We start from the raw sequence: 24,448 nt of genomic DNA, 5'->3' as shown, positions 1-24,448 counted from the left end.
ATAACCAGCTGGTTCCTGTGGGTAAGTGGGCACTGTGATTGCCTTTGTTTTGGGGAATTTAAAACCATGCATGATTCCATTTGCACGCAGGGCCTGGCGCAGTTCCACTCGCCTCAGTTATTTCAAGTTCAGGTCTATCTTGGTCTCGGTTAGCTTGCAGCCATGTATTCCGGCAGCCAGTGAAACCTGCTCGACCTTCGATTGGTCATTCTGTCTGGTGCGTAAGGGACTCTGCGAGCTTCCTTTAGTCAGAGCTCACAAGCAATTGTGCAGAAGACGTGTTGCTTTCTGGCATTGCACCAACAATACTTATCTGCCTCGATGTGCCAATGTTGGCTGAAGCGGGTCCATAGCCCGGTGGAACGGACAGATCAGGTCCATGTTGAGAATTGCATGGTCAGGTATTTGAGAGGTATTCAGGTATCAGGCCTTAGTTTGGAATGAGGTGCGCACAGCAATTAATTGTCTTGCGGAAATACTGGTTTCCTGTATGCATGCATCTTGTGTCTGACGAGGACACTTGTTGGAGATGTAAAAAGGCGATTGCAACACTTACTCGCATGCTTTTCTCTCGCTTAATCATACAATCTTATTAGAAATAAATAGGACAGAAAATCTCCCGCAAATTAGGCCGCAAAGTTGGGCTCTAGTGAGATGGCGATGTTCAATGACCTAGAAACGCTCAAGTCCTTGACCAAGAATGAAAGTGTGTCGTCTGTAGGGCAGTTATGGTGGCCAAAAGGTTACTACTACAACTTAAATTCTGAGGGTTGGTTCAGTGAAATGACCAAGCAGTCATCAGTGAAACTGGTTTTATACAGATGGAAAGAGAAGAATACTTGAGGATGTCTTGGGCAAGTTCCTGGTGTTTCTTCAGTAACTGGAATGTATCAGACACTGCAAATATGTGCACTTACTGTGGGCTATTGTAGTGTGTCCCCTTGTTTATCTCGTACCCGAGTATTTCTCACCCACCCCCTTCTGTTAAGCTATCTACTGTCAATGTGATGGAGCACCCAGATTAATTCTGTCTTTTTTGTAATGCCAAGTTATGTGTCTCGTAAACCGACTGGGATGTGCTGGCATCCATACTATGAACACTTTTGTTATTTTGTGATAATTTATCTGCCTGAAAATACCCAATTATAACATTTAAAAAAAGGGAAATGCACAGTGTGACATGCACATTCATTCTATAGCTGTTCATTCGTAAAGTCGATGCTGTCTTTTCTTATCTCTCGGTTTCCTTAATTCACTGAGGCGGGGGTTCCCATAATTCTAGCTCTTCTTTATAATCCATGATGGATGCTGCCAAACCACACCAGGGATTTTCTGAGGTGGGACATATTTATGCTAGGTGTGGTTTAATGGACTAAGGATTATCGTAGAATCTTGAAGCCAAATAATGAGGATTTGTGACTGTTTCAGTCCTAGTGCATGACCTAAAAACAGACTTTTCGGGGTGTACCCACTTTTCTCTCTTCAGGCCTACTTAACAGGGAAAACCTAGAGGTAGTTATGTGTGGGGAAAGGTGCTGAGAACTTAAGGCTTGTGTGAACAGGGGGCTGCAGAGCCCCGAGGATCTAATGTGTACCTTCTCTCGGGCCAGCCTTATGGAGCAGGTTATGGCATTCAGCTCCCAAAGTCACCCCACTCCCATCATCCAGCCTCTGACATGGGACTTCATCACATCTCTTAAAATCCTGGCCAGATCTCTGGAATATAGTGATGTATTTTGCCACATCTACTTTGATACCACTATGGCTTTAGCTGGACATATCATGCTGTGCCAGGACATGTGGAGTTGTAGCTGGGAAACGAGAAGGATGTTATGGCCAAAAAACTGGATGACTCCCTAGACAATTTAGGTTTTGCCCAACATGTCCTGGCTCCGACCCATGAGAAGGTTAACACCCTAGATTGGCTAGCCGCACACAATACTATAATTAAGGATGTATGTATCCAGCCTTGCCCATGGTCAGATCATTCATTGTTTTGTACAGTGTATGGGGAATACTAATAAACCCATCAAATTAAAAGCAGAAGGAAAGCCACCTTTATTGGCCAGAAATCTAAAAAAGCTTACATCCATAGCATTGGAACCCTGGTTGACTACACTCTCTGGAGAAATTATGAAGCTAAGTAGCGCAGATGAGATGACAAGTGCCTACAAACAGATAATGCAGGATGCTACAAATTCACTAGCCCCACTGAAACCCAAACAAGTGGTAGAGAGAAAGAATAATCCATCGTTTTCCTCAGAATTACAAAAATTAAAAGCCATTAAACCAAAACACTTCAATGCATGTAAATTAACTCAAGGTGCATATGAGAAGGAGGGATTTCGAGTTGCAACCAAAGAGTTCAGACAAGCTGTAATCACAGCAAAAAACAATGTTTATAATGACAGAATTAGTAACGCACTAGCTCTGTACTAAAAGAGCTAGAAAAACCTTGCAAGGCAAATATAGACTTCATCGAAAAAAAATGACTCATGGTGTAATACGATGCTATGATGGAAAAAATTGACATTATCAGGAAAGGGATTTAAGTGAATAATAAAAACCACCTCCCAAACGATAACACCCTGTTGGAGGGGGCTAGCCAACATTCAGAAAGCAACGAACACCAGTTTAGTTTTAAATCGGTTAGTGAAACTGAACTAATGGAAATCATCGCCAAGTTGAAACCTGTAAGGGTGACACATGCCCAGCTATGGTAATAAAGGAATGTACGCCACAGTGGATGGCCGCGCTCTGCAAATGTATAAATACCTCATTTGCAGAAAACCACATCCCGGATGATCCCCCCGTAAATTCCTCCCCTCCCGAGCTCTTCGGTCCCCTAACTCCCTCAGGATCAGTCGTTCTTCAAAGAAACGAGCTGGGGGTAGATCTCTGTCTTCGGCTGGGGCCTCCCTCTGGAACAGCCTCCCTGCCACTCTAAAACTTGAGGAGAACCACCTCCTTTTCTGGAGGCACCTCAAGACCTTCCTCTTTGCTTCTGCCTTCGCTCCCCCTCTCCCCTGCTGATCTGTTCTCTCTTGGCACCGTGCACCTGGCCACCCTCTGTCCTTTGGGCCTAGGTACCTGCTCACCCTGCCACACCCTCCCGCACTGCCTCTGGGCCACCCCTTGCAGTGGGGCCTGTATGTGTACCCATACAGTTCCCCCCCCCCCTTTTTTCTTCCTGCACTTATCAGACCTACCCTGCGTGCTGCCTTAATCCCAGCACTTGACAATTGCTGGTTGCACTACCACCGTTTGTTGCCTTTATTATTTATTTATTTATTTATTATTATTAATCTGTTTCTCCTTTGCTCCACACTCTCCTCTTCTCCCCCCTTCCATGCACTTTTCCCATCCCCCTCTCCCATGCACTTGGGCCTTCTCAATTTCACTGGGCCTAGTAAAATCGTTGTTTTGTTCTCCCGTGTTCCCCTCCCTTGCCTTATCGCGCTCTGACACACTTGTGTACGAGCACGATAGAAATAAAATATCAATATCTCAAGAATGCATGGATTACTCCGTTAATTAAAAAGCCAGGTCTCTGTCCGAAAACTGCCCTAAATTATCACCCTATAACTAACACATCATTTCTATTAAAGATCTTAGATCGTTTGGCGTATTTACAACTTTCGACATTTTTGAAGGAAAAAGACATCCTAAATAAATGGCAATCAGGCTTCAGACAGGGACACAGCACAGAGTCTGCCGTATTAGATCTAAAATCACAGATATTACAACATATGGACAAAGGACATGCAGTGATATTAATGCTGCTAGATCTGTCTGCTGCATCATAGCAAACTGGTCACCAGATTGAGGGAGGTAGCGAGATTCTCAGAGAATGCAGCCCTGTGGATAGAATCATTTCTGAGCAGACAGAGCTGTAGGGTTTGGAGCGGGGATGCAAAAGCAACCCCCATAACTCTCCAATGTGGGGCGCCAAAGGGTGCATGTCTATCACCATCCCTATATAATATATTCACAGTACTCTTTTTCAACCTGATGGAAAAAGTAACGTAGGTTTCACCAACTTTGCGGATGACAATCAATGTGTCATTCGTATGTCAGGACAACATATAGAGGATGAAAAAAGGCTAAATAAAACCTATGAAATTATCGAATGTTGGATGATGGAAAATGGCTTGGCACTAAATAAAGAAAACACCGAGCTGATGAAAATGGGCACAAAAAACCAAATTCATAAACTGGATGATGAGTATAAACACTTCAAAATAGCTGGCTGTGTCAGTGTCATAGAAACCAACTATAAAGTGAATACTTTGGGTGTAGTCCAAGAGCAAAACCTAAACCTGAAGGCACATATAGGTAGTCTCATGTCCTCTACGGCCTACCATATCAAACTACTGACCCAACTTAGACCTTTCATCTCCCAAATTGTGAGACGATTGCGAGGGCCATAGTTGGGTCGAAGATTGATTTATTGCTGCAGTCTATTGGTGGGAGTAGCCAAATCTGTCATTGCGCGCCTGCAGATTCTTCAAAATTCTATGGTCAGAACCATTGTTGGCCTAAAAAAGAGAAATCATGTCACAGAAGCCAGAGGCGGATTGCACTGGCTTCCCGTTGCCTATAGAATACAGTTTTGGTTACTTACCATCACCCACAAATACCTTACGCCCACGATATTTAAACGAAATACTTCAAAGAAAAGGCAACACCAGAAAGTTGAGGTCGAACACCCTAAATCGGCTGCAAATTCCGAAATGTAACCTCACTCAGGTTATCAAAAGTGCTTTTTTTATGGCAGCACCTACGGCATGGAATGAGGCCTTAGAGATAGTGAGTCCTTAGCAACATTCACATTCAAAAAAGGGATCAAGACCTTGCTGTTTAACCAGCTGACATCGTCAAGAATGCACCTATTCTGGATGATCTTTGTCTGACTTTTTGTCGCACCCTCACGCCTATGGTGCGGTATACAAATAAAAATAAAGTAAAGTAGCTGGGCATGTAATGGCTGTCGCTGGGCACATGCAGCTTAACCTGTCATATGATGGCGTCACTGTGTACCTGGGCATATGTGGATCTAACTGGCCATAATATGACTGGGGTTAGAAATTGTGATCATTGACGTGGCATAAACATCCACACTTGGCTCTGTTAAGACTTGTTTATATTGTATTGCACACAATAGGCCTGGGTTTGTCAGGCTGTCCCTTTTTACTTTTGTACTGTCCAAATTTCATTGGCAATTAGCACCATAGGGTTTTGTATATATCGGACAGCTTCTTTAGCTGGTCTAGTATTTCAAAGTATTTGAATTATAAAAGAGTAATAAAACCCAGCAATAAAAACAAAACGATGTGTTTTTTGGTTTCAGTGTGTTGTATTGACTGAGGCTCATAGACTTTGCCCTAGCCATTGACTGCAGGGGGCGGAAGTCATTGAGTGTTAAGACGTGATCTCATCTCATGATGACATCTGATTTAAGAGGATGCCGGGCTCTAGCATGCAAAGGCCTTTGGGTTGGAGGTGGTACTTTTTAGAGTGAGTGTTCACTGTTATTTGCTGCAATAATTACAGCGTTAGGAGTTGGAATCTTTTTGTTACTCTTACTTGGATGTTACATTTATTATTCAAACAAAACAGAGTTAAATTGCGATTTTCTTGCGCTGCAGGTGAGCAAGGGAGGTGTTGAGGTTGTGTCCGTGAAAAAGGGTAACGCTGACGAGGAAACGATTGATAAGGTATGTCCCATATATGTCTTTAAAGCTGCTTTCTCGTTCAATTGATTTTTGTTTTATTACTCTTTCCTAAATATGTCCTAGAACGATAATAAGTACTTTTATTATGGATTTGCAACTGCACTGGTCGAAGAGGGAAACATTGTGGCAGGCCTTGCAGCCAAGTCTGCTGATGGGAATGCAGACTGAATTTAACAAAAGAAACCCACTTTCCGAGCAGACAGAATGCTATGTGTCCCTGCTCTTCCAAATCATTCTGAGCCAGTCCCCCCCCCACACCCCCTCCTCGGGCCTGCCCAGGTGCCACATCAGCACCCGCAATGTGGCATCAAGCCCTGGGACTGTATCTCTCTTGCTCGAAAATCTCTCCACTGGCTCTATATTCAAGACCCTTTGCATCATCCACAAGGCTTTCTGGGACTACGCTACCTGCAACTTTCTCTTACTAAATACTCTCTTTGCAGATCCCTTCGAACTTCTGGCTCCAACTCTCTGCTGATCAAACGCTTCTCCAAGCAGAGAGCTGGCAGCAGATCGCTCTAGTCAGCTAGCTCCCTCTCATGGAACAACCTCCCTTTCTCTCTCTCCATCTTGAACCGGACCACCTCAAGTACCGCAAACAACTGAGGACCTGCTCGTCTCCTCCTCATTCCCTCTCCCATGCTAACCATCCCCTATGTTGCTGAGATTGGCGGCCTGGTCCCTCAAGAGTTCAATACGTTCCTGGCTATCTGCCTAATCGCCCCCCAGTACCCCCCCCCGCGCTGCCCTCTGGGCACACAAACCTCCTGTCGGTTGATTTGCCCCTTCCCTGCACTTACCTAATGGGCGGTTGATCTCCCTCTTCGCCCGGGATGTCTCGGCCCATGCACTTACCTGTTGCCTCCCCAACGGGCACCTCTGGCACTTCTCCCTAGGAGACCCTAATAGCACATACCCACAAACCAATTTGTGTCCTTTTCTTTCACTGCACTTGCACGCTTTGAATGTCACAAGGCCTAGTAGGACCGCTGTCTGTTTCTATTTATTCATTTTCAGTCTCACTGCTTATTTGCTCCCTTGTTCCTTTTCCTTGTGACGATTTGAAACACTGTCTTGTTGTTTAAGCGCCTTTATAAATATCCAATAAATACATTGTAAGATGTGCGTGCATAAGCCTCTCATCCAGTTTAAACCAAAAGCAAAGTTGGCAGAGCCAAGATGGCAAAAGTGTACTTCACCATCTAGCCTGACACACTGTCTGGCACAATTTCAGCTGGTAAGATATTAAAGGATCCCTGGTGCAGCGAGGAATGATATACGACCTGCTTATGGCTCCTGTGTGTTGAAGAGCAACCTCAGCTGATGGCCGATAACCTAGAGCAACAGCAATATGGCTCTACTTGTCACATAGTGACAATGATTACCAGAGCGACCCTCCTGAAACCCATCAGACAGGAGTCGGCTGCAAGACGGATCCACCACCATCCCTCCCTTGTCGGTGCAGAGTCTGTGCGGTGGGGCCAGCTGCAATGGCCCTTGACATTAAGTGGATCAGTAGTTGAGTGCCACTGGATGCATGGAGGTGAGGGGCATGCAGGAGCTGTTCTGCTGCAGGGATCATGTGTATCTTCCCTCTCTTTTCAGCACTAAGCCGACACACACATCATGGTGCAGGCTGTGACGAACAGGAGGAAGCCACAGTTTGCCAAAGATTTCGGACTCCATGCAGCAACATCTGGCTTGAGGTGGTCACTCGGTTAGATGACACGTATGCAGGGCCTGCTGGGTCTCGGGGAGAGCAGAGGAAGAGGGGCATTGAAGATTAAAACTTCAGTCTCTGCAATCGCTGCTCTTGGGGCCCTTCTTCTCTCCCACTCTGGATTTGGTCTCAAGCTGGCTCATGCTGGCTTTCCACTGTATGACTCCCTCTTTCTCCTCCTTTCCTCTTTTCTCCCCGGATGAGGTTGCTAGACCAGTCCGATCTATGAAAGCCTCATCAAAACAGGTCCACCCCTGTTCCTCTAAAACCATTAAAGGGGTAGTCCAGCTAAAAATGTTATTTAAAAAATAGATAGGCAACATTAAAAAAAAAAAATACTAGCACTTTTTTTTTTTAAACTTCCTATGTAAAATTTTGAGCTATTCAAGCTCAAAATTCACAAAAGCAAGCACATGGGCGCATCCATTTTGTGAAATGGATGCCCGCCTGTGCTGGCTTTTGCGGCACTAATGAAGGAAAAGCCAGCCAGCTCTAGTAAACAAAAGCTACCGCTGGGTGGCTTTTCCTTCATTGGTGCTGTAAGCGGAGGACGGGGACCGGAGACCAGAGCAGGAAAGCTGCAGCTGAATCTCGGTAAGTGCTATTTTTTTTTTTTTTTTAAATAAGCACTAGCTACGGTTTTATTTCTAAGTTTTCCGGGCTGGAGGAGCCCGGAAAACTTAGTAATAAAACCGCAGCTGTAAAAACGTTGTATTCATGTTTGCGGTCGCTTTTGAAGTGACCGCACACATAAATACAACGTTATTGTGTTTGAAAACGCTGCGGTTTTTCTTTCCGAGTTTCTCAGGCTCCTCCGTCTCGTAGGAGCCTGAGAAACTCGGAAAGAAAAACCGCAGCGTTTTCAAACACAACCGCGTTGTGTTTCTGCCTGCTGTGCCTATCACTTTGGGTCTCCGGTACTCCCCCAGGGGAGCACCGGAGACCCAAAGTGAAAGCCAAGGCAGGCAGAAACACAACGCGGTTGTGTTTACATGCCGCAGTGTTTCTGCATACAGCTGATTTCCCATTTGGGGCTCTCGGGCTCCCCACGGGGGGCCCGAGAGCCCCAAATGGGAAATGCTAAATGCTGCAGTGTTTCTGCCTAAATCTGCTTTCCCATTTGGGGCTCTCGGGCTCCCCGGGAGCCCCAAATGGGAAAGCAGATTTAGGCAGAAACACAACCACGTTGTGTTTCTGGCTGCCTTGGCTTTCACTTTGGGTCTCCGGTGCTCCCCTGGAGGAGCCTGAGAAACTTGGAAAGAAAAACCGCAGCGTTTTCAAACACAATTACGTTGCATTTATGTGTGCGGTCGCTTCAAAAGCGACTGCAAACATAAATGCAACGTTTTTAAAGCTGCGGTTTTATTTCTAAGTTTTCCGGGCTCCTCCAGCCCGGAAAACTTAGAAAAAAAACCGCAGCTAGTGCTTATTTAAAAAAAAAAAAAATAGCACTTACCGAGATTCAGCTGCAGCTTTCCTGCTTTGGTCTCCGGTCCCTGTCCTCCGCGTACAGCACCAATGAAGGAAAAGCCACCCAGCGGTAGCTTTTGTTTACTACAGCTGGCTGGCTTTTCCTTCATTAGTGCCGCACAAGCAAAAGCCAGCACAGGCGGGCATCCATTTCACAAAATGGATGCGCCCATGTGCTTGCTTTGGCGAATTTTGAGCTTGAATAGCTCAAAATTTTACATAGGAAGTTTAAAAAATAAAGTGCTAGTATATTTTTTTTAATGTTGCCTATCTATTTTTTAAATAAAATTTTTTGCTGGACTACCCCTTTAAGGACCACATTGATACCCTCGCTCCAGCCCTTGCCGATTTCTGCAACCATTCTTTTGCCTCTGGATCTTTCCCTTCCCCCCTCAAGCACTCCTTTGTGCATATCCTCCTCAAGAAACCCACAGCTAATCCCTCTTATCTGGCTAACTACCACCCAATTTCCATTACTCAATTTTTGGGGAAGCTCCTCGAACAACTGTCCATCTCCCAGCTTAACCTTCTTTCTGACTCTGTTGGCTCTCTCCACGACCACCAATCTGGATTCAGAGCTGCCAGAAGCACGGAAACTGCTCTCCTGAACATCCGTGAAGACCTGCTCTCTAGCCTTGACTCTAATATTCCCTCTGTCCTCATCCTTCTTGATCTCTCCTCTGCTTTCGACACGGTCAACCATACCATCCTGCTCAACTGTCTCTGTGACAACCTCGGTATCACCAATCAGGTTCTAGCCTGGCTGACCTCTTTCCTCTCTGATCGACTCACCCAGGTAACACTTGGGTCCTTCCTATCCCCTATCTCCCTTTCTACCTGTGGTATCCCCAGGGGTCTGGCCTCTTGCCCTGGCTTTTCAACCAATATCTGGCAACTCTCGCCTACTGCATTTCCATTTTCTGCTGAAACGTCCAGTGCAATGCTGACGACACCCAACTCATTTTCAGGCTTCCTTCAGCCACCTCCTCGCCTTCCCTCATCTCTGATTGCCTTTCCGCCATTCAAAATTGGTGTGCTGCCAGCGATCTTTGTCTAAATGACAACAAAACTGAGATCCTCCTCATCGGTACACCTTTGCCATCCTTTCCCCTCACTCTCTGACAGGCCTCCCTTGGCCCTCTTCCTATCCCTACTTGCGAGGCTAAGAACCTCCGGGTCATATTTGACTCCACACTTTCCTTCTCCACACACATCTCTGACATCCCTAAAATGTCAAACTCCGTACTGCACCTCCTTAGAGGTACTCTGCCTTTCCTCTCCTTCCCCCAGAAGCTCACAGTCTCCCAAGCTCTGGTTCTCTCTAGGGTGGACTATTGTAACAGCCTCTTTCTAAATGTACCTGCCTCCACTCTCCGCCCTTTACAACTAATCCAGAACAGGACTGCGAGACTTGTCCTTGGCCTCAAGCTCTGGGATCGTATCTCTCCAGCTCTGAAATCCCTTCATTGGCTCCCAGTGGATGCAAGGATTAATTTTAAAACCCTCTGCATTGTCCACAAGGAGCCTGCAACCGAAATACCTTCAACTATCCCTCCGTAAATTCCTCCCGTCTCGAGCCCTTCGCTCCTCTGTGTAATTCTCTCAGCGTCGGGCGTTTTTCAAAGAAACGAGCTGGGGGCTCCGTTTGGAACAGCCTCCCGGCCACCCTGAAACTTGAGTTCCGGAAGCACCTCAAGACCTTGCTCTTCGCTTCTGCCTTTGCCCCTCCTCTCCCCTACTGATCTGTTTCTCTCTCTCGGCACCGTGCACCTGGCCACCCTCTGTCCTTTGGGCCCAGGTACCTGCGCACCCTGCCTCCCTCCTGCACTGCCTCTGGGCCACCCTTGGCACTGGAATCTGTAGCTGTACCCACACAGTATCCCACTCTTCCTCTGCACTTTTCAGATATACCCTATCTGATAATCCTGCTTTTGGCACGTGTCTGGCTGCACTACCTTTTTGTCTGCATTTATTTATTTATCCCATCTATTATTTATTCTGTTCTCTCTTCTGCCCGCACTTTCCACTTCTCCCCCTCCACGCACTTTCCCCCTTTTCCATGCACTTGCGCATTCTTAATGTCACTGGGCCTAGTAAGATCCTATTCTTTGTTCTCCCCTGTTCCCCTACCTTTGCTTGGTGGCGCTCTGAAACACTTGTGTATGAGCGTGATATAAATAAAATATCATATCATGCCTCTATGGAGGCAACTGCACTGCACTGGGATTCCTCCACTCTGAGGGGTCTGTAGGCCCACAGTAATACCACAGGTGGGGCTAACCTTTGTTAGTTGTTTCGGATTTGGAAGACACTGGGTGGGCATGGGCAGTTTCAACCTTACCAATAGTCTTGGTGAATGGTTCCTATGGCAATCACTCACTCATGGGATAATGACTGAAAATGGTTGTTAAATGCGCACGGTTTAAACCGCCTTTTAAAGAAACTGAATTGAACCCAACCGAAGATGGTGTATCTACAGGAAACTAACCAGCTTACAGCACACCTGCGTAGGTGGACCACCAGACTCTACCCAACATTGTTTCAAGAGGTTGTGACCAGTAAAAGGGTAGAGTTGCCATTTTTTTTTCATGCAGACTTATGACAAAATCATGATTAGACCCACAGAGTAAATTCGGATATTTATGTCCCAAGCTTTGAACCATTCCATCATTGTTACTTCAATTTATGCTCCAAACCAAATTCAGGACGCAGTACCTATGCACATCATTCGGCTTCTTGATGACTGTTCGTAGGGAGAGCTGATATTAGTAGGCGATTTTTAATCTTGTCCACAACCTCAAATCGGATTGCTGGTAGAAAGCAGTCCACACGAACGTGGGCGCTGCCTCTTGCAAGCTTAAGTCAAAATGTCGAGAAGCGGGCCTGATTGGTATCTGCAGAATGGCAAACCCAAATTGGGTGGATCACTCTTATGTCTCGCATGTTCCTGACTCATATTCAAGAACAGACATCATCTTGTTGTTGGTGGAGCAGAGCAGGTGCACTACGGAAGTAAAGGTAGGCCTCACGACCTTCTCAGTCATGTTCTAGTGTCAACTTAAGTTATGAATAGGGTGGAGGCCTATTCTTAATAAAAGATGGAGGTAAGTTTAATCCTCAGGATGCCTACTTTAATGTTAGTTAGGGCGTGACGAAGGCTGCAGCTAGGGGCCAACTCGTGGCCATGCCAAGTTCTAAATGACTCCCAGGAAGAAGGGGAATCCCTGCTCAAAGCCTTCCAACACACAAACTGAGCCCATGAGGTTAAACGGCAAGAAATAACTTGAATTAAGGTGTCTGCTTAAGACATTCAGAGGGTTTCGGGGGCAGTGCGTGCAATCCCGGTGCATTAGCATGGCTCCCAGAGCATGTATTTACAGAAGATCACAACATTGGAGGAAGGGTAGTAGATTCTGAAGCCGATAAGCTGAATGTTGATACTTCTTTAGTAAACTGTATACTGCGTAGCCACAAAATTCTGAGCAGCAGTTCAATTTATCTGAAGCGGATCCACCTTTCCACTTAATTTCAGTCCCAAAGGGAGCAACTTGAGGAACCTATCCAGGTGGAAGGGATTCCAGCCGACCTCTGTACTCTGCAACCCCCGAAATGCCCAGGCAGGTTTATGGGTATTTTCTACAAAACAGTGGCACCAACGCATAGTGCAACAGCTAGTCTTTCTTTTAATACTTTTGTCTGTCTGTTAGGGAGAAATGCAGATAGGATGAAAGACTTGCACATTACCTTAATTCCTAAACCAGGTAAGAACTTGATTAATGGTAATGCTTAACTATATAGCATAGTTCCGTCCAATAGGCTTGCAAAGGCGTTTCCCCACCCTGATTGACCGTGATCAATTGGGTTTAATTCCACAAAGAAGAGGTTTTTTTAAGGTGTTTTTTAGTTTCATTGTTATGCTACACAATGCAAGGAAGAAACACTTAAAACACCCCAACGTCAACTCTTCATCCCCACCCCCCGCCAGAAGTGAAATCTGTCTCTTTGTTGGTTTGAGTTCCATTAGGTTCACAATATGTACAAAATTCTGATTTTATGCGGGCACCATTGTGCTAAATAGTCACTTTGTAGTCAATACTGAGCCCCAATCCTGTTTGAATGCATTCTGATCCCCTGGATCTTATGTTACCCATTCCAGTGCTACAAACTTCTAGACCTTTTGTAGCCAGTCCTGAATCATAGGTACTGACTGCGTTTTCCACCTTTGTTCGATCACCAGCCATGCAGCTATCAGCAGGATCATGAATCCCAGTTTTTGCATCTTTGTGAGTAGTTTTGAACCTGGATCCCACATCCCACACATCTGGTCCACTCCCTGGTACATCACTTGTATTTGCTTCTTAACCCCCACCCAGAACGGCTGCAATACTGCTCAGTTCCACCAAATGTGTATCCAGTCCCCCACCACCTTGCATCCCCACCAACACTGATCTTATCCCTGGGCGAACCTTACATTGATCCTTTCTGGCGTTTAGTGCCATTGTAGTAGCACTTTAATCCACATTTCCCTCACCTGAATGGAGCGAGTTAGTTTTGGGATTGCTCCCCACAGGTACTCCCACTGTCTTCTTGGAGTGGTCTCCCCTAGAGTTTTTCCCCATTTCCTCATGTAGTTCCATTGAACTAGCACTGCTTGGTCATTCAAATACCTAATATAGATTTGGCACCAAACGTTTTGAACCCATTTGAGTCGTTCTATGTTTTTCAAAGGATGTCAGTTGTCTTGTAGCTGCCTCCTTGACAGCCGGTGTAGTTAAACAGTGTTTCAAATTGTTCTATTTAAACCGGTCACTCTCTGTCAGGCCTATATCCTGAACACATTCCTCAGAAGACCTAAGGGTCTGTCCCTGGTACATATCTTGTGTCTTTTGGCAACCTACCCTTTACCACTTTCTGAATGCCCCTTTTTCCATCCCTGGCTGAAGTTCCGGGTTCCCAAACATTGGGTAGAATGGAGATGTTTTCACTGTTGGCACCCCCCGTTCAATTGCAGGGTCCCAAACTTCCACTCCTACCCCAATTATCCCACTAATTCTTACATTTGGGTGTCTATTTCGTTTATTCAGCCACATGAGTCCAGAGAGGGAAGATCCTGCTACCGCCCTGTCCTGTCGTGTCTATACTTTATGATGGCCTTCAGCTAACCATTCCCTTATGACCCGCAGCTGGGCCTCATATCTATAAAAATGGGGGGAGGCTAGACCCCCCTGTCCTTTGGAGCTGTTAATGTGGACAATGCTATCCTGGGGGGTCTTTTCTTTCCAGCTACATGCCGATATTGCCTTGTTCAGGGATCTAAAGAAACTCTTTGGGATTCTGATGGGTAGTGCCTGGAAGTGGTATAGAAATTTCGGTGGCACGACCATCTTTACTGTTGTCATTCTCTCCCACCATGTTATTATAGGGGGTTCCATTTCATAAGATCAGCTCTAATTTTTCCCAGCAACTGCAGGGTTCTCTCCCCTAGCCTGTCCATCATTTCCGGTCTACCGATAGGTTCAGTATTTTCGATTTTTGTGTTTTTAACAGCATTCGGAAAATCCGACATAATTGACAAACCAAATAGATCAGCGTTTGGTACTGCCCTCTTGGACATAAGCTATTGTGAAGGCCTTGGCCTGCGCAGGCCGGAAATTCCTTACCAAGATGCTTATAGCATTGGGTCTCGTCCCAACAATTCCCCAATCTAGTCTTTGCAAATGACCAGTGTCCCAAGAGTAAGGCTGGTAGTGAATTACCTGTTCGGCAATCTCTTTCCACTACAGAAGGAAACAAAACCGGGTTTGATTTGATTTTATTCAGCATTTGTTAGACGCCTATACAACAAAATGGGTTGCCCACTTTCCCTTCTCCTTTTCACCTTAGGGCATGCACAAGAAATAATCTGTCTGTTACAAGCTGCAGTGGGTTGGTAAGCAACATAAAATTAGCTTGTTTGAAGACTGCGTTATCCTCATTTGACATTGATATTTCTCAAATAGCAAGATTCTCAGAGCTCTCTGGCTTTAGAGTCAATCCATCCACACCTGAACCCTTGAATCTCAGCCTGCCAGCCAGAACATGAATTGGAGACTTTGAAAATGACCTTGCTGCTCCACTGGGTCATATTCAAACATCCAGATTCAAAGCATAAGCAAGCGCCATTATGAAGTTTATTTGGGGCAGGAAAAGCCAAAGGTGGGTCATTATCATATAAAGTTCTGAGAGATTAGGAAGTGTCCTAACCTGCCAGTTTTTTATTGTGTCACTCAAATTAAAGTTGTAAGAGAATGAGGGATGTGGGGGAGTCTGTTCTTATATTCACCTAAGGTTTCAATTGCCACAGTTTAGAGACTTCTGACTTGATGTTAATCCCCCATTCAGGAGATGATGGGGGTACTCTATTACCAGTGACCCATTATTTGTATGTTTGTCTAAGACGCTAGAGAAGAATGTAATTCTTGCAGCCAAATGGTGCATGTTCTCCCTGCTGGGCTAAACCTGAATCCCATTCCAAGACAATGTGACTGACAAGAGGCTGGCAAGTCCTAAGAATGGAGAAAAGTCTGCATATTATACATGGCACCCCCCCGCCCCCATAAGATTCGCAGCACTTGTTTTCTATTCCTGCAGGAGACCATGTGATTCTGTACTGTCCAACCAGAACTTGGGCACTGAATTGGTTTTATGTTTAAACTATTGAATCATATTTCATGCGTTGTCTATTAGTCTTGCTGCGAGGGTAAGGTGGGAGTGATGGGGGCATGGGGTGGAGGGATTTCACTGTCTTTAAGGCTAATGTTATGTTAAGGGTATGCTAATAACATTGGAAAAAAGACAAATTAAACTCACCTGGGGAATCTGTGAGGCTGCTCTGTTCTGGAAAAGGCTGTTTTCCGTCTCGTTTTTTAATATTTCTATTTATTACTACCAGAAGGTGCAGCGTCTCAGATACCACGGGTACGTTTAATTTGCATTTTTAAATTCGAATGCAGGTTTAAGCACTGTCTTCTTACGATTGAGGGTACTAATGGCGATGCTTCCCCCCCCCATCCCACGGCCCACCGGGGTGGGTCGACCCTGGCAGTAATTGGGCCACACAGACCCTCATAAAGGGCCCGTACTTTGCCAGCTGGCAAATGATCACCCCTGTGATCATCTTGCCCTGTGGGTAATATTGCCTCAAAGAAACCTTTAAATCAGTAAAAATAGAACACAAAATTATTTTAAAAATACTCAATGTGCTTAATGGTTTTAGCAGTAACATTCAGCAATACGTGTGTGCATGTGAATAGGGTGAATAAAACATTTAGTCTAACCTCAAATATCTCATATTAATACCTAATTGCCCGCTCTGTTATTATGTCTTGTGGTTTGTTCGACTCCCTCAAACTGAGATGACCAGACGTACCTTCCTTCCTCATGAGAGACCTAATATGAGAAAAAAAGTTCATAGCTCAATAGGACAGGAGCTGCTGTTTGTTAAACATGAAAATAAGGATTGGAAAGATTAAAGTTTGAAAAAAAAGGTTGAAAACACAAAAGTGTGAAAAGCAAAATGTCAGAACGTTTTTTTATGAAATTGGGCGGCATTTCAAAAGAATCTGGTGGAAGAGGAACCGTGGATCCAGGGTGGATATAGAGTGGTCTTTTAAAATTTTTTTTTTTTTTTCTCAAAAGAACGAAAAAGGCTCCCAATTTTGGTGAAAGAGAGGGAAATATCAGGTAAATTGAGGGAAGCAGCGGGCGGGCCGTCATTATAATGAAAATAAATAACTACAGGGTGGATGGAGAGAACATGACATAGAAGCGAGGACGAAAGAGGGTTTGAGGAGTTGCAGCAGAAGGAATTTCACCTTAAACGTAACGATAACCTAAGAAAAGCATGAAGTAAAAAACATTTTTTTAACTTGAAGGCATAGCAATGCACGGTAGCAAAAAGGCAAGGTGAATTTTGAACTTTTACTTTTCTGAGATTTAATGTCTATGCTGTTTTGCTTCAGCGGAGTTTTCAAAGTAATCTGAAGACCATGTCTCCCAACAGTGTAACCACTCCTTCCCTCCCTTCCTTATTTATTTCAGGGGTACCAAAGCACAAGTTCTTGGACATCTTCTCAGCTGGGTTAGTTAAATTGTGACATAGGCTGGTGCAGGAGATGCAGTAGCTCTTTCTCATGCCTTTTGGAGGAGTTTCGTAAATCGCTATCGGAGACATGGGGTTAACCAGTAAATCACCTAGCGTGTGATTGATTTTGATTTGGTAAACTGGTGGGTGGTGTGGAAAGTCTGCATTTGCTTCCCCAGGCACTACATGCATCAAATCTGCATGCATTTCTGCCGGGACCCACTTTGGATTTTCATGCAGAGATGCATAAATCTGGTGTAATCGATGGCGATTCATTTAAAAGCCTTAGGGCAAGGCATAAGCTTAGCAGCATGCATTTACAATTGCTTTAGGTAAAGGGCGCTAACGCATGCAATCTCGGATTTCATGGATTTACATGGATTTGCATGCCAAAAGTACACTGCCCCAAAAAGAAGAACATTTTGCAGGGAGGACTGCTTACACGCAAGTCTCTGTGATGGTAGTCTTTTCTGTGCAATGTACCCTTCATGAAAAATGACCCATTGTAATATCAAGCCAATGCTTACTTTTAGCTTTGGAATTCTAAAGCCAACGGTGCATTGAAATCTGTCGCATCATTCATCAGAAATGTTTCACCTTCGCTTCGAAATAGTTTGAACAAAATGCCCCTAAGTGGGGGAAAGTACAACAGTTGATGGCCGGTAATTGCCTAGCCACCCTTGCTCTCCCTAAAAAGGTGGCAACATCATTTTAGCTACTGGATGTTCAGACAGAATTCCTGCCTTCCATTTTACATTCCCTAAACATTCTGCAGGCTTCTACTCAAGTTTCTTGGTCAGTGCAACGCTTCTTTTGATTTGCTGCCCATAGAAGCCTATATGTCCTCCAAGGCTTCAGGTTTGCAGCAATTTTTGCCGCAGCCTAGTGCACCAATATGGTGTTGCTTGTGTATTTTTGTAAGTCCTGTTACACCATTTTGTTTTGTGGCATTTCGTTGTCCGTGTAGACCATGAAGCAAGGAAGAAATGGCTTTTCTGCTGACGTAGGCTCATCCTGAGCTCCTAAAGGTACCCATGTTTAGGTTTGGACCACTGCAAACTGTTTTAAACTCCCCAGACATCCCAATGTAGATCCTGCGTGGGTGTGGATCCTGCATGGATGTGCCTGTGAGTTGGGCAGGAGTTCTTGTTAGGACAACGTTTCTGAAGTCCTACCCAACTTCATCAAAACCATACATCTGAGACAGTACAAGGCTCCACTCTTGGTATAAAGCTGTAACACCTGAGTTTGTGGTAGCTTAGACAGAGCAGCCAGGCTTATTTTAGGAGGGAGAGAGGACTTTAGAATCAGTACAAAGAAACTGTAGTACACATATGGTCCAAAGAAACACTGGAGCACTATTGTAAAAATAAGAGGTTTATTTAAATACAAGTATATAAGCACAATTATTAAAACACAACACTATGCTTTAAAGTACACAGACCAAATCATAGACCTTGTTCAGAACACTAACAGCATTTCTAGGTAAGTCAGACCTCATCATACGCATTTAGCATAGGTGACAACTATTTTTGGGGAGTACAACTGTAAGTTACTTTTAGATTACTTTACAGTAATTCAAAAGTAGTGGACCCTGTCAGTTATGCAGTGACAATCAGCACGAAATCACATAGTAAGTCAACTGGACAGTATACTTTTCTGAATAGTGGAACACGTATTCTAGGAACAGTAAAAACCTATAAATCTGATTCAGGGTAACACAGTTTTTCTAGGGGAGTTGGACCTTGGGCTGTAATATTCAATTACAGTTACTTTTCAGTTCACAGACTTTGCTATGCAAGTTAAGTAAAACCTCTGTATACTTTTGTAAGGGGCTTCCTACAACCTAAAAGGTAAGGATGACCTAGGTAGACTTATTCTGGACAATCTAACAGCAAGTCAGGAGAAGCTAGACCCAATTGGGGACACTTGTACAATTATCCTAACAAGAATAATAAAGTGAAACCACCAGCATTACTTTAGGGAAGAGGGGGACCCAATTCACAGGGAGTAAGTTAACCTTCTATCTATTTTCTGTTAGAACGGCAAGACAGTTTCTAAGGAAAGTAAGACTTTGAGAATACTTATTTAAGAAGCACATAGCTTATTCGAGGTAAGTAAATCTGATATATACTTTCCAGAATGACAGAACATATCTAAGGTAAGTAATATATTCACTCGGAGAGTTTGAAGTTACCAACTAACTCTTTTACAAGTAAGTACACTTTTCAATACTTGTTCTACTATTCAAGGCAGCCCCTTTAAATTATCTAGCCCTTCTGTTCTCTCAGAGGCAGAAGAGGGACCCTGGTGGTCTTGGAGCCAGCAGTAGGCAGGGTGTGAGAGGGCTCAGTTGAAGGCAATGTCAGAGTTCCTGAGGAAGACTGGGCAAACAAGTAGTTCACTTTGAAAGTTAGGTAGGGTCTAGGGACTTCAGGGAAGACACCCTAGGAGGCTTCCAGCAGTGGGCCTGGGCGAACTGGATGAGAGAACTCCCAATCACAGTAGCACCCCAAGGATACACAGGAATCACAAGAGACTGAAGGTAAGTAATACCCCAGCCAACACAGTACCTCAGCACATAAGAAGTGTTGCAGACGGAAGACTTCAGGATATGCAGCCAAAAACCTGGTCGATGAATTCCTTTTCTAGAGGACTTTGGAAGGACTTCTGCAGCAAGGATCACGGAAGAATGCTCCTGGTAAGATTTTCCTTGCGGCTGGATGCAGCTCTGTGCATTTGGCACCTTTTTCAGGAGCACAGAAGAAGACGGAATATCACTGGTCAGATTCATGTTGTTAGCAAAGTCCAGCACTCTGATGAGGGAACTTTCTGGGCTTGATTCACGTCTCTGGAGATTCAGCAGGATGCCCACAAAGTTTCAGCAAGATTTGGAAGACCGTTAACCGCACAATGGCTCAAGGTATTGGGGTATTGCAGCCCTGCAAGGTCGCAGCACAGCGTGGGATTGCTCAAAATGCAGGTGGTCTTTAGTCTGTGGGGTTTCAGCAGGCTCTGGGTCGGGGTCCCAATATCGATTGGAAGGGAGGGCTACAGCAGGCTCCGGTCGCTGGAAATCGTCTCAGTCGCATTACCTTCATCATTCTCTTTGGTTTTGGTTTAGTCAGCAGCTTCCAGGTTTGGAGTTTTAATCTGGGAACTACAACACAACCTCTGCATTCTGTCCACACATTTTACAGAAAGGGGCGGTCTGGCTGTCCAATCAGGACAGCCAGCCCCCCCCACTGGGAGTTGTTCCCTTTCAGGCGAGGTGGAAGACAAAGGGCTGCAGAGTTTTGGACTCCTCCCTTGCGTCCTGCCTTTTCAGACACTCTGGAGCCCGGGTGGGGAATCCACAGGATTCCCACTGAAGATGAAACGGCCACTGAGGTCGTTCCCACATAGAATGCAGCGGAAGACCTCAGAAACAGCAAGCACACAAGAAATGGCAAAAAAAGGAACCAACCATTTTAGAAAAATTGCTGGCCCTTCTGTGCTTTACTGAGGCTGAATTAACAGCCTGCGAGTAATAAAGACTAAAAGTAATAAGGGTAAAACCACTGCCACCAGCTATTCATGTAAAACTGACAAAATGTTACCAAGTAAGAAAGGGGATAGGTGGTATCCCCCAGCACTCCACATAAGGTGGGGTGTGCTGGCTCACTATATAACATGTAAAATCCCTCTTTACTACTTGCGAACTGTAGTTCATCCAAGTACATGAAAGAGAAATTAACAGGAGAGTCCATAGGGGCAACCCAGCCTAAGCCCAAAAGTTGTACAAAACTATACATTCAACCATACACTATGGAGAGACATAAAAAGATCTCCCATAAAAAGAGTAAAAGATTTTGTGAGAGGGGGGAATAGATTTCCCTTCACCTAGGGACAAGGTAAAATAGTTACCTAGTCAAATGAAAAAGTTCTGGGGTTGACACATCATTGATATGAAAATCTTACAGTTCTGGCCATCATAAACCTTTGTGTGGTGTTGTCACAGATGGCACACAAATCACTACGAGCCTAAAGGACAGGTCAATGGTTTTTATTCAAAATGTGTGGGCCTTAGGCCGTCCCTCTCTCATCTCCTGTGGGATTCCCTATCTAGCCCTGGCGTCTGCAACTCCCACTTAGCGCTACTGATTGGTAACCCCTACTGTGTAATTCCTTATTTATGCTAAGTCTGGTCACCCAAAATTGATGGCTCTCTAAACGCAATCTACCTGTCCCTATCCTAGCCAGTGGTTAGTGTTCAGAATGGACTTTGGGAATTGTGACTTATACTTGCTCTTTAGTATTCTAGCTAGTTCGATCACACCCATTCACCTCTTCTTCTTTACTCTTACTACCATCCCCTCTGACTTACTCCACCCATCATTCATCTGTCCCTCCGATGTGTCACTCTGCCCACTCCACTCCTCGACCATTTGATGTCAACACTCCTTGTACTGCTCTACTCCCATCCCTCCTTTGACTCTGCACTTCCCACTACTACACTCCTACTCCCACTGCTATTCTCGTCATCCCATTACTTCTACCGCTCCACCCATTCTGTACAACATACCCTTATTTCACTCGCTTCACAAACACTCCTTACATGAAATTCCCAGTCATGCCCATTCACATAGCAGTGCTCTTGCCCTCACAAAACCAGTATCTCACTTTGACCACACACCGCCAGAATTCACTGCTCCCTCCTTCCCCCTGCGGCTCGCTTTGTCCCCCCACCCCCAAACTCCACTGACCTCATCCAGCGAGATAACCCCCACTTTGTGCTTCCTGTCCCAAGATTTAAATCCCCTCCTCTCCAATCTGGCCCTGTCTCCCTCTCCCTGGGCATGTGTATGTAATGAGCAGTCATAAGAAGGGGGCTAAGGCTCGCCCACTTTCTCCACATGGGCTGGCCGCATAGTGATGACGGCAGCATTGGAAGTTACCTATACATGTTTGTGTTTTGGAATCCTGTTTCCCAAGGTCCTCTGGTAAGTCCATAGGGGGAGGATGATCTCTTCTCCCCTTTTAATCCATGGAGGTCTAGGGGACCTTTGGTTCACCATGAGTGCTCGATCTCCCCTTATCTGGAGCTCTATGGCATTGCCCTGAATTGAAGTAAGCTGTCCAGGCTGGCCAAAGTTTAATTTTCTAGGACCTGTTCCCGTGAGGTCCCCAGGTAAGCCTGACGGTGGAGGGTAGGTACGACTCCCTATTATGTCCTAGGTTTTTAAGGTAAGAGTGACTTTGAATTCTTGAAATCACATATTCTTTCATTCTTCTTTTCTCTTTCTCTTTCTTTCCCTCTTAACAACCCCCTTGCCCTTCCCATATCCCCTTCCGATCAATCCCTCTTCCTCTCCCCCTCTTTTTCTCTCCCCCCCGAAGGCTGCTGCAGAGAGGAATTGCTGTTGATGGTCTTGGTGTGGCCCAACTGGCTGTAACTCTGGTACTTTGTCCATAATTCCAGACCTCCTGGCTGGTGCAATCGCTTGCTGGGCTGTTCCTTTACAACTTCCAGTCTTCCTTGTTGATTTGACTGGCTGCCCTTTCTGGACGCTTCCGTGCTTGCAGCTGCTGTGCCCCTGATAACATCCTTAAGAGCTAAGTGCCCAATGGTTGCGGGGGAATGGTCGAGGGGGGGGAGGGTCTCCCATGCTTTTCTGGCCTGAAAAGAGTGGTTTCTAGCTGTTTGACAATAGCAACATTATGGGCATCCTGGTTTGCCTCTAACCATTGTCTTTCCTCTGGGACTGTTTTCTTGCCTGTTGACTGGCTGGATCCTGGTCCCCTTGGTGTGCTTCTGACTCTGCTTCTGTTGTGTCATTTGCCTAGTAGGTTGTCTCTTTAGCTGCCTTCCTCTGGATTCACTCTCCTAGTTCCAGGCTGGCTTGTGGGTTTGAGTCCCTTCATTCATAGACTGAAACCATTGCTACTCAGGCTTAATTCTGACGAGAACACTTTACCTGTGTCCCCGCTAATCCTGGGCTCTTTTGGCAGCAGCCCGCACCATGAGTATCTGTACCAAGTCCTTGTATCTTAACCCAGCAGTTGGTCCCATTCTCCAGGGTCCTGTAGGCCCTGGAGTACAGGGGTTTTGTAGCCTCACATTTGAGCTGTACATCTTCTTTGGGGGTCCCTCCCATTCTCTGGCTCGCTGGTTCTCTAAAGAAGTTTCTGTTCTGAGATTGGCTGTTTTTTCCTGCCAACTCTTCTTTTCTGATGGTCAGCGCCCAGATGCCTTTTTGGCCATGGTTCCTTGTACTCTACACATAGTTTTACATTACATTGTTCCTCTTGCTGCACCTGTGTCAGAATTTCTCTAACTTTTCCCAATAATGTAGCAGGCCTTTTGTGTTTCTTCCATTGACTCCTAAGGGAGAAACCTTTGGAAACTTCGGAAACTCTTCCCTGGACTAAGGCGCTGTTCCCTTGTCACTCTTGTGGTCATGGAGCTTTGTCAACAATTAGTATAATTTTTAAAGGTACCAGTGACTGCATATACGTTTTAGTATAATGCATTTATTTATCTTGTACATTTATTAGGGGCACACGAAGCCCGTAGGCATCTAGGCGCTAGTTACAGAAGGAGAAAGCAGTTACAGAAGGAGAAAGCAGTAGTGTCAGTTGAAGAGAGAGGTTATGAGCTGTTTCCTGAAGGCATTGTAGGACGGTTTGTAACGCAGGTAAGGGAGCTTGTACCAGAGCGCGTGGGACGGACTAGGAAGCTTGCCCCTCCCGCTGCCTTCTTATTGTAATAAGGTGTGCTAAGACAATGTTTGTAGGCTGATCTTACTGGTCTGGTTGAGGGTTGTTTTTTGATAATTTTATTTTTTCAGCCAGGTATGGAGGTGCATCATTGCCGATGCACTGGTAGGTTAAGAATAGAAATTAATTCTGTCCTTGAACGGTAGCCAGTGGGCAGACTTTCCCGTCTCTGAGATGTGGGGATGCTTGCCAATGTCCAGCGCAGCGCGGAGTGTGTTATTTTAGATTGTTTGAAGTTTGTGCAGGCTCTATACCGAAGTGCCACAGATTAGGGCATTGCAGTAATCCAATTTGAATCCTACTAGAGCAGGGGCCATTTCGAGGTGGTTCTGGGTACTGAGGAACTGCTTGCCAACGTTAATGAGTTTGGTGGCATACCTTGAGGAGGAGGCGATGTGGTTGACTGTCGGGTCATGTAGAACGAAGAATCCAAGTACACACCTAGGGTTTTGATGGAGGAAGCAACAGGTATCTTGTGTCCCTCGATGGTAAAGGTTTTGTAGGTCTCGTGAAGTTTGGCCAGGAAGGCAGGGGGGCCAATGATGAGGAGCTTGATTTTCTCATTGAGGCATAAGTGTTTTCGGCCATCCACGACTGGGTGGTTTCATGGATGGCATTTATTCGGAGGGAGTCTGTAGGATA

General features: G+C 45.3%; 1 protein-coding gene across 2 annotated transcripts in view; it reads left to right on the top strand.

The window, feature by feature from the left end:
• KNOP1 (lysine rich nucleolar protein 1) overlaps nucleotides 1–24,448 on the top strand; it is a 130,771-nt gene that overhangs the window by 36,399 nt on the left and 69,924 nt on the right. For both annotated transcript variants that reach the window (XM_069647165.1, XM_069647164.1), the window contains exon 3: nucleotides 5,649–5,717. In XM_069647165.1, coding sequence (XP_069503266.1) covers nucleotides 5,649–5,717 — 69 coding nt within the window. The remainder of the gene's footprint in view (nucleotides 1–5,648; nucleotides 5,718–24,448) is intronic.

This window comes from Ambystoma mexicanum, chromosome 2q, assembly GCF_040938575.1.
Source record: "Ambystoma mexicanum isolate Mex_15411 chromosome 2q, UKY_AmexF1_1, whole genome shotgun sequence".
NCBI classification, from domain to species: Eukaryota; Metazoa; Chordata; class Amphibia; order Caudata; family Ambystomatidae; genus Ambystoma; species Ambystoma mexicanum.
The sequence above is the reverse complement of the archived record's forward strand: the minus strand, read 5'-3'. Positions and strand labels throughout refer to the sequence as shown.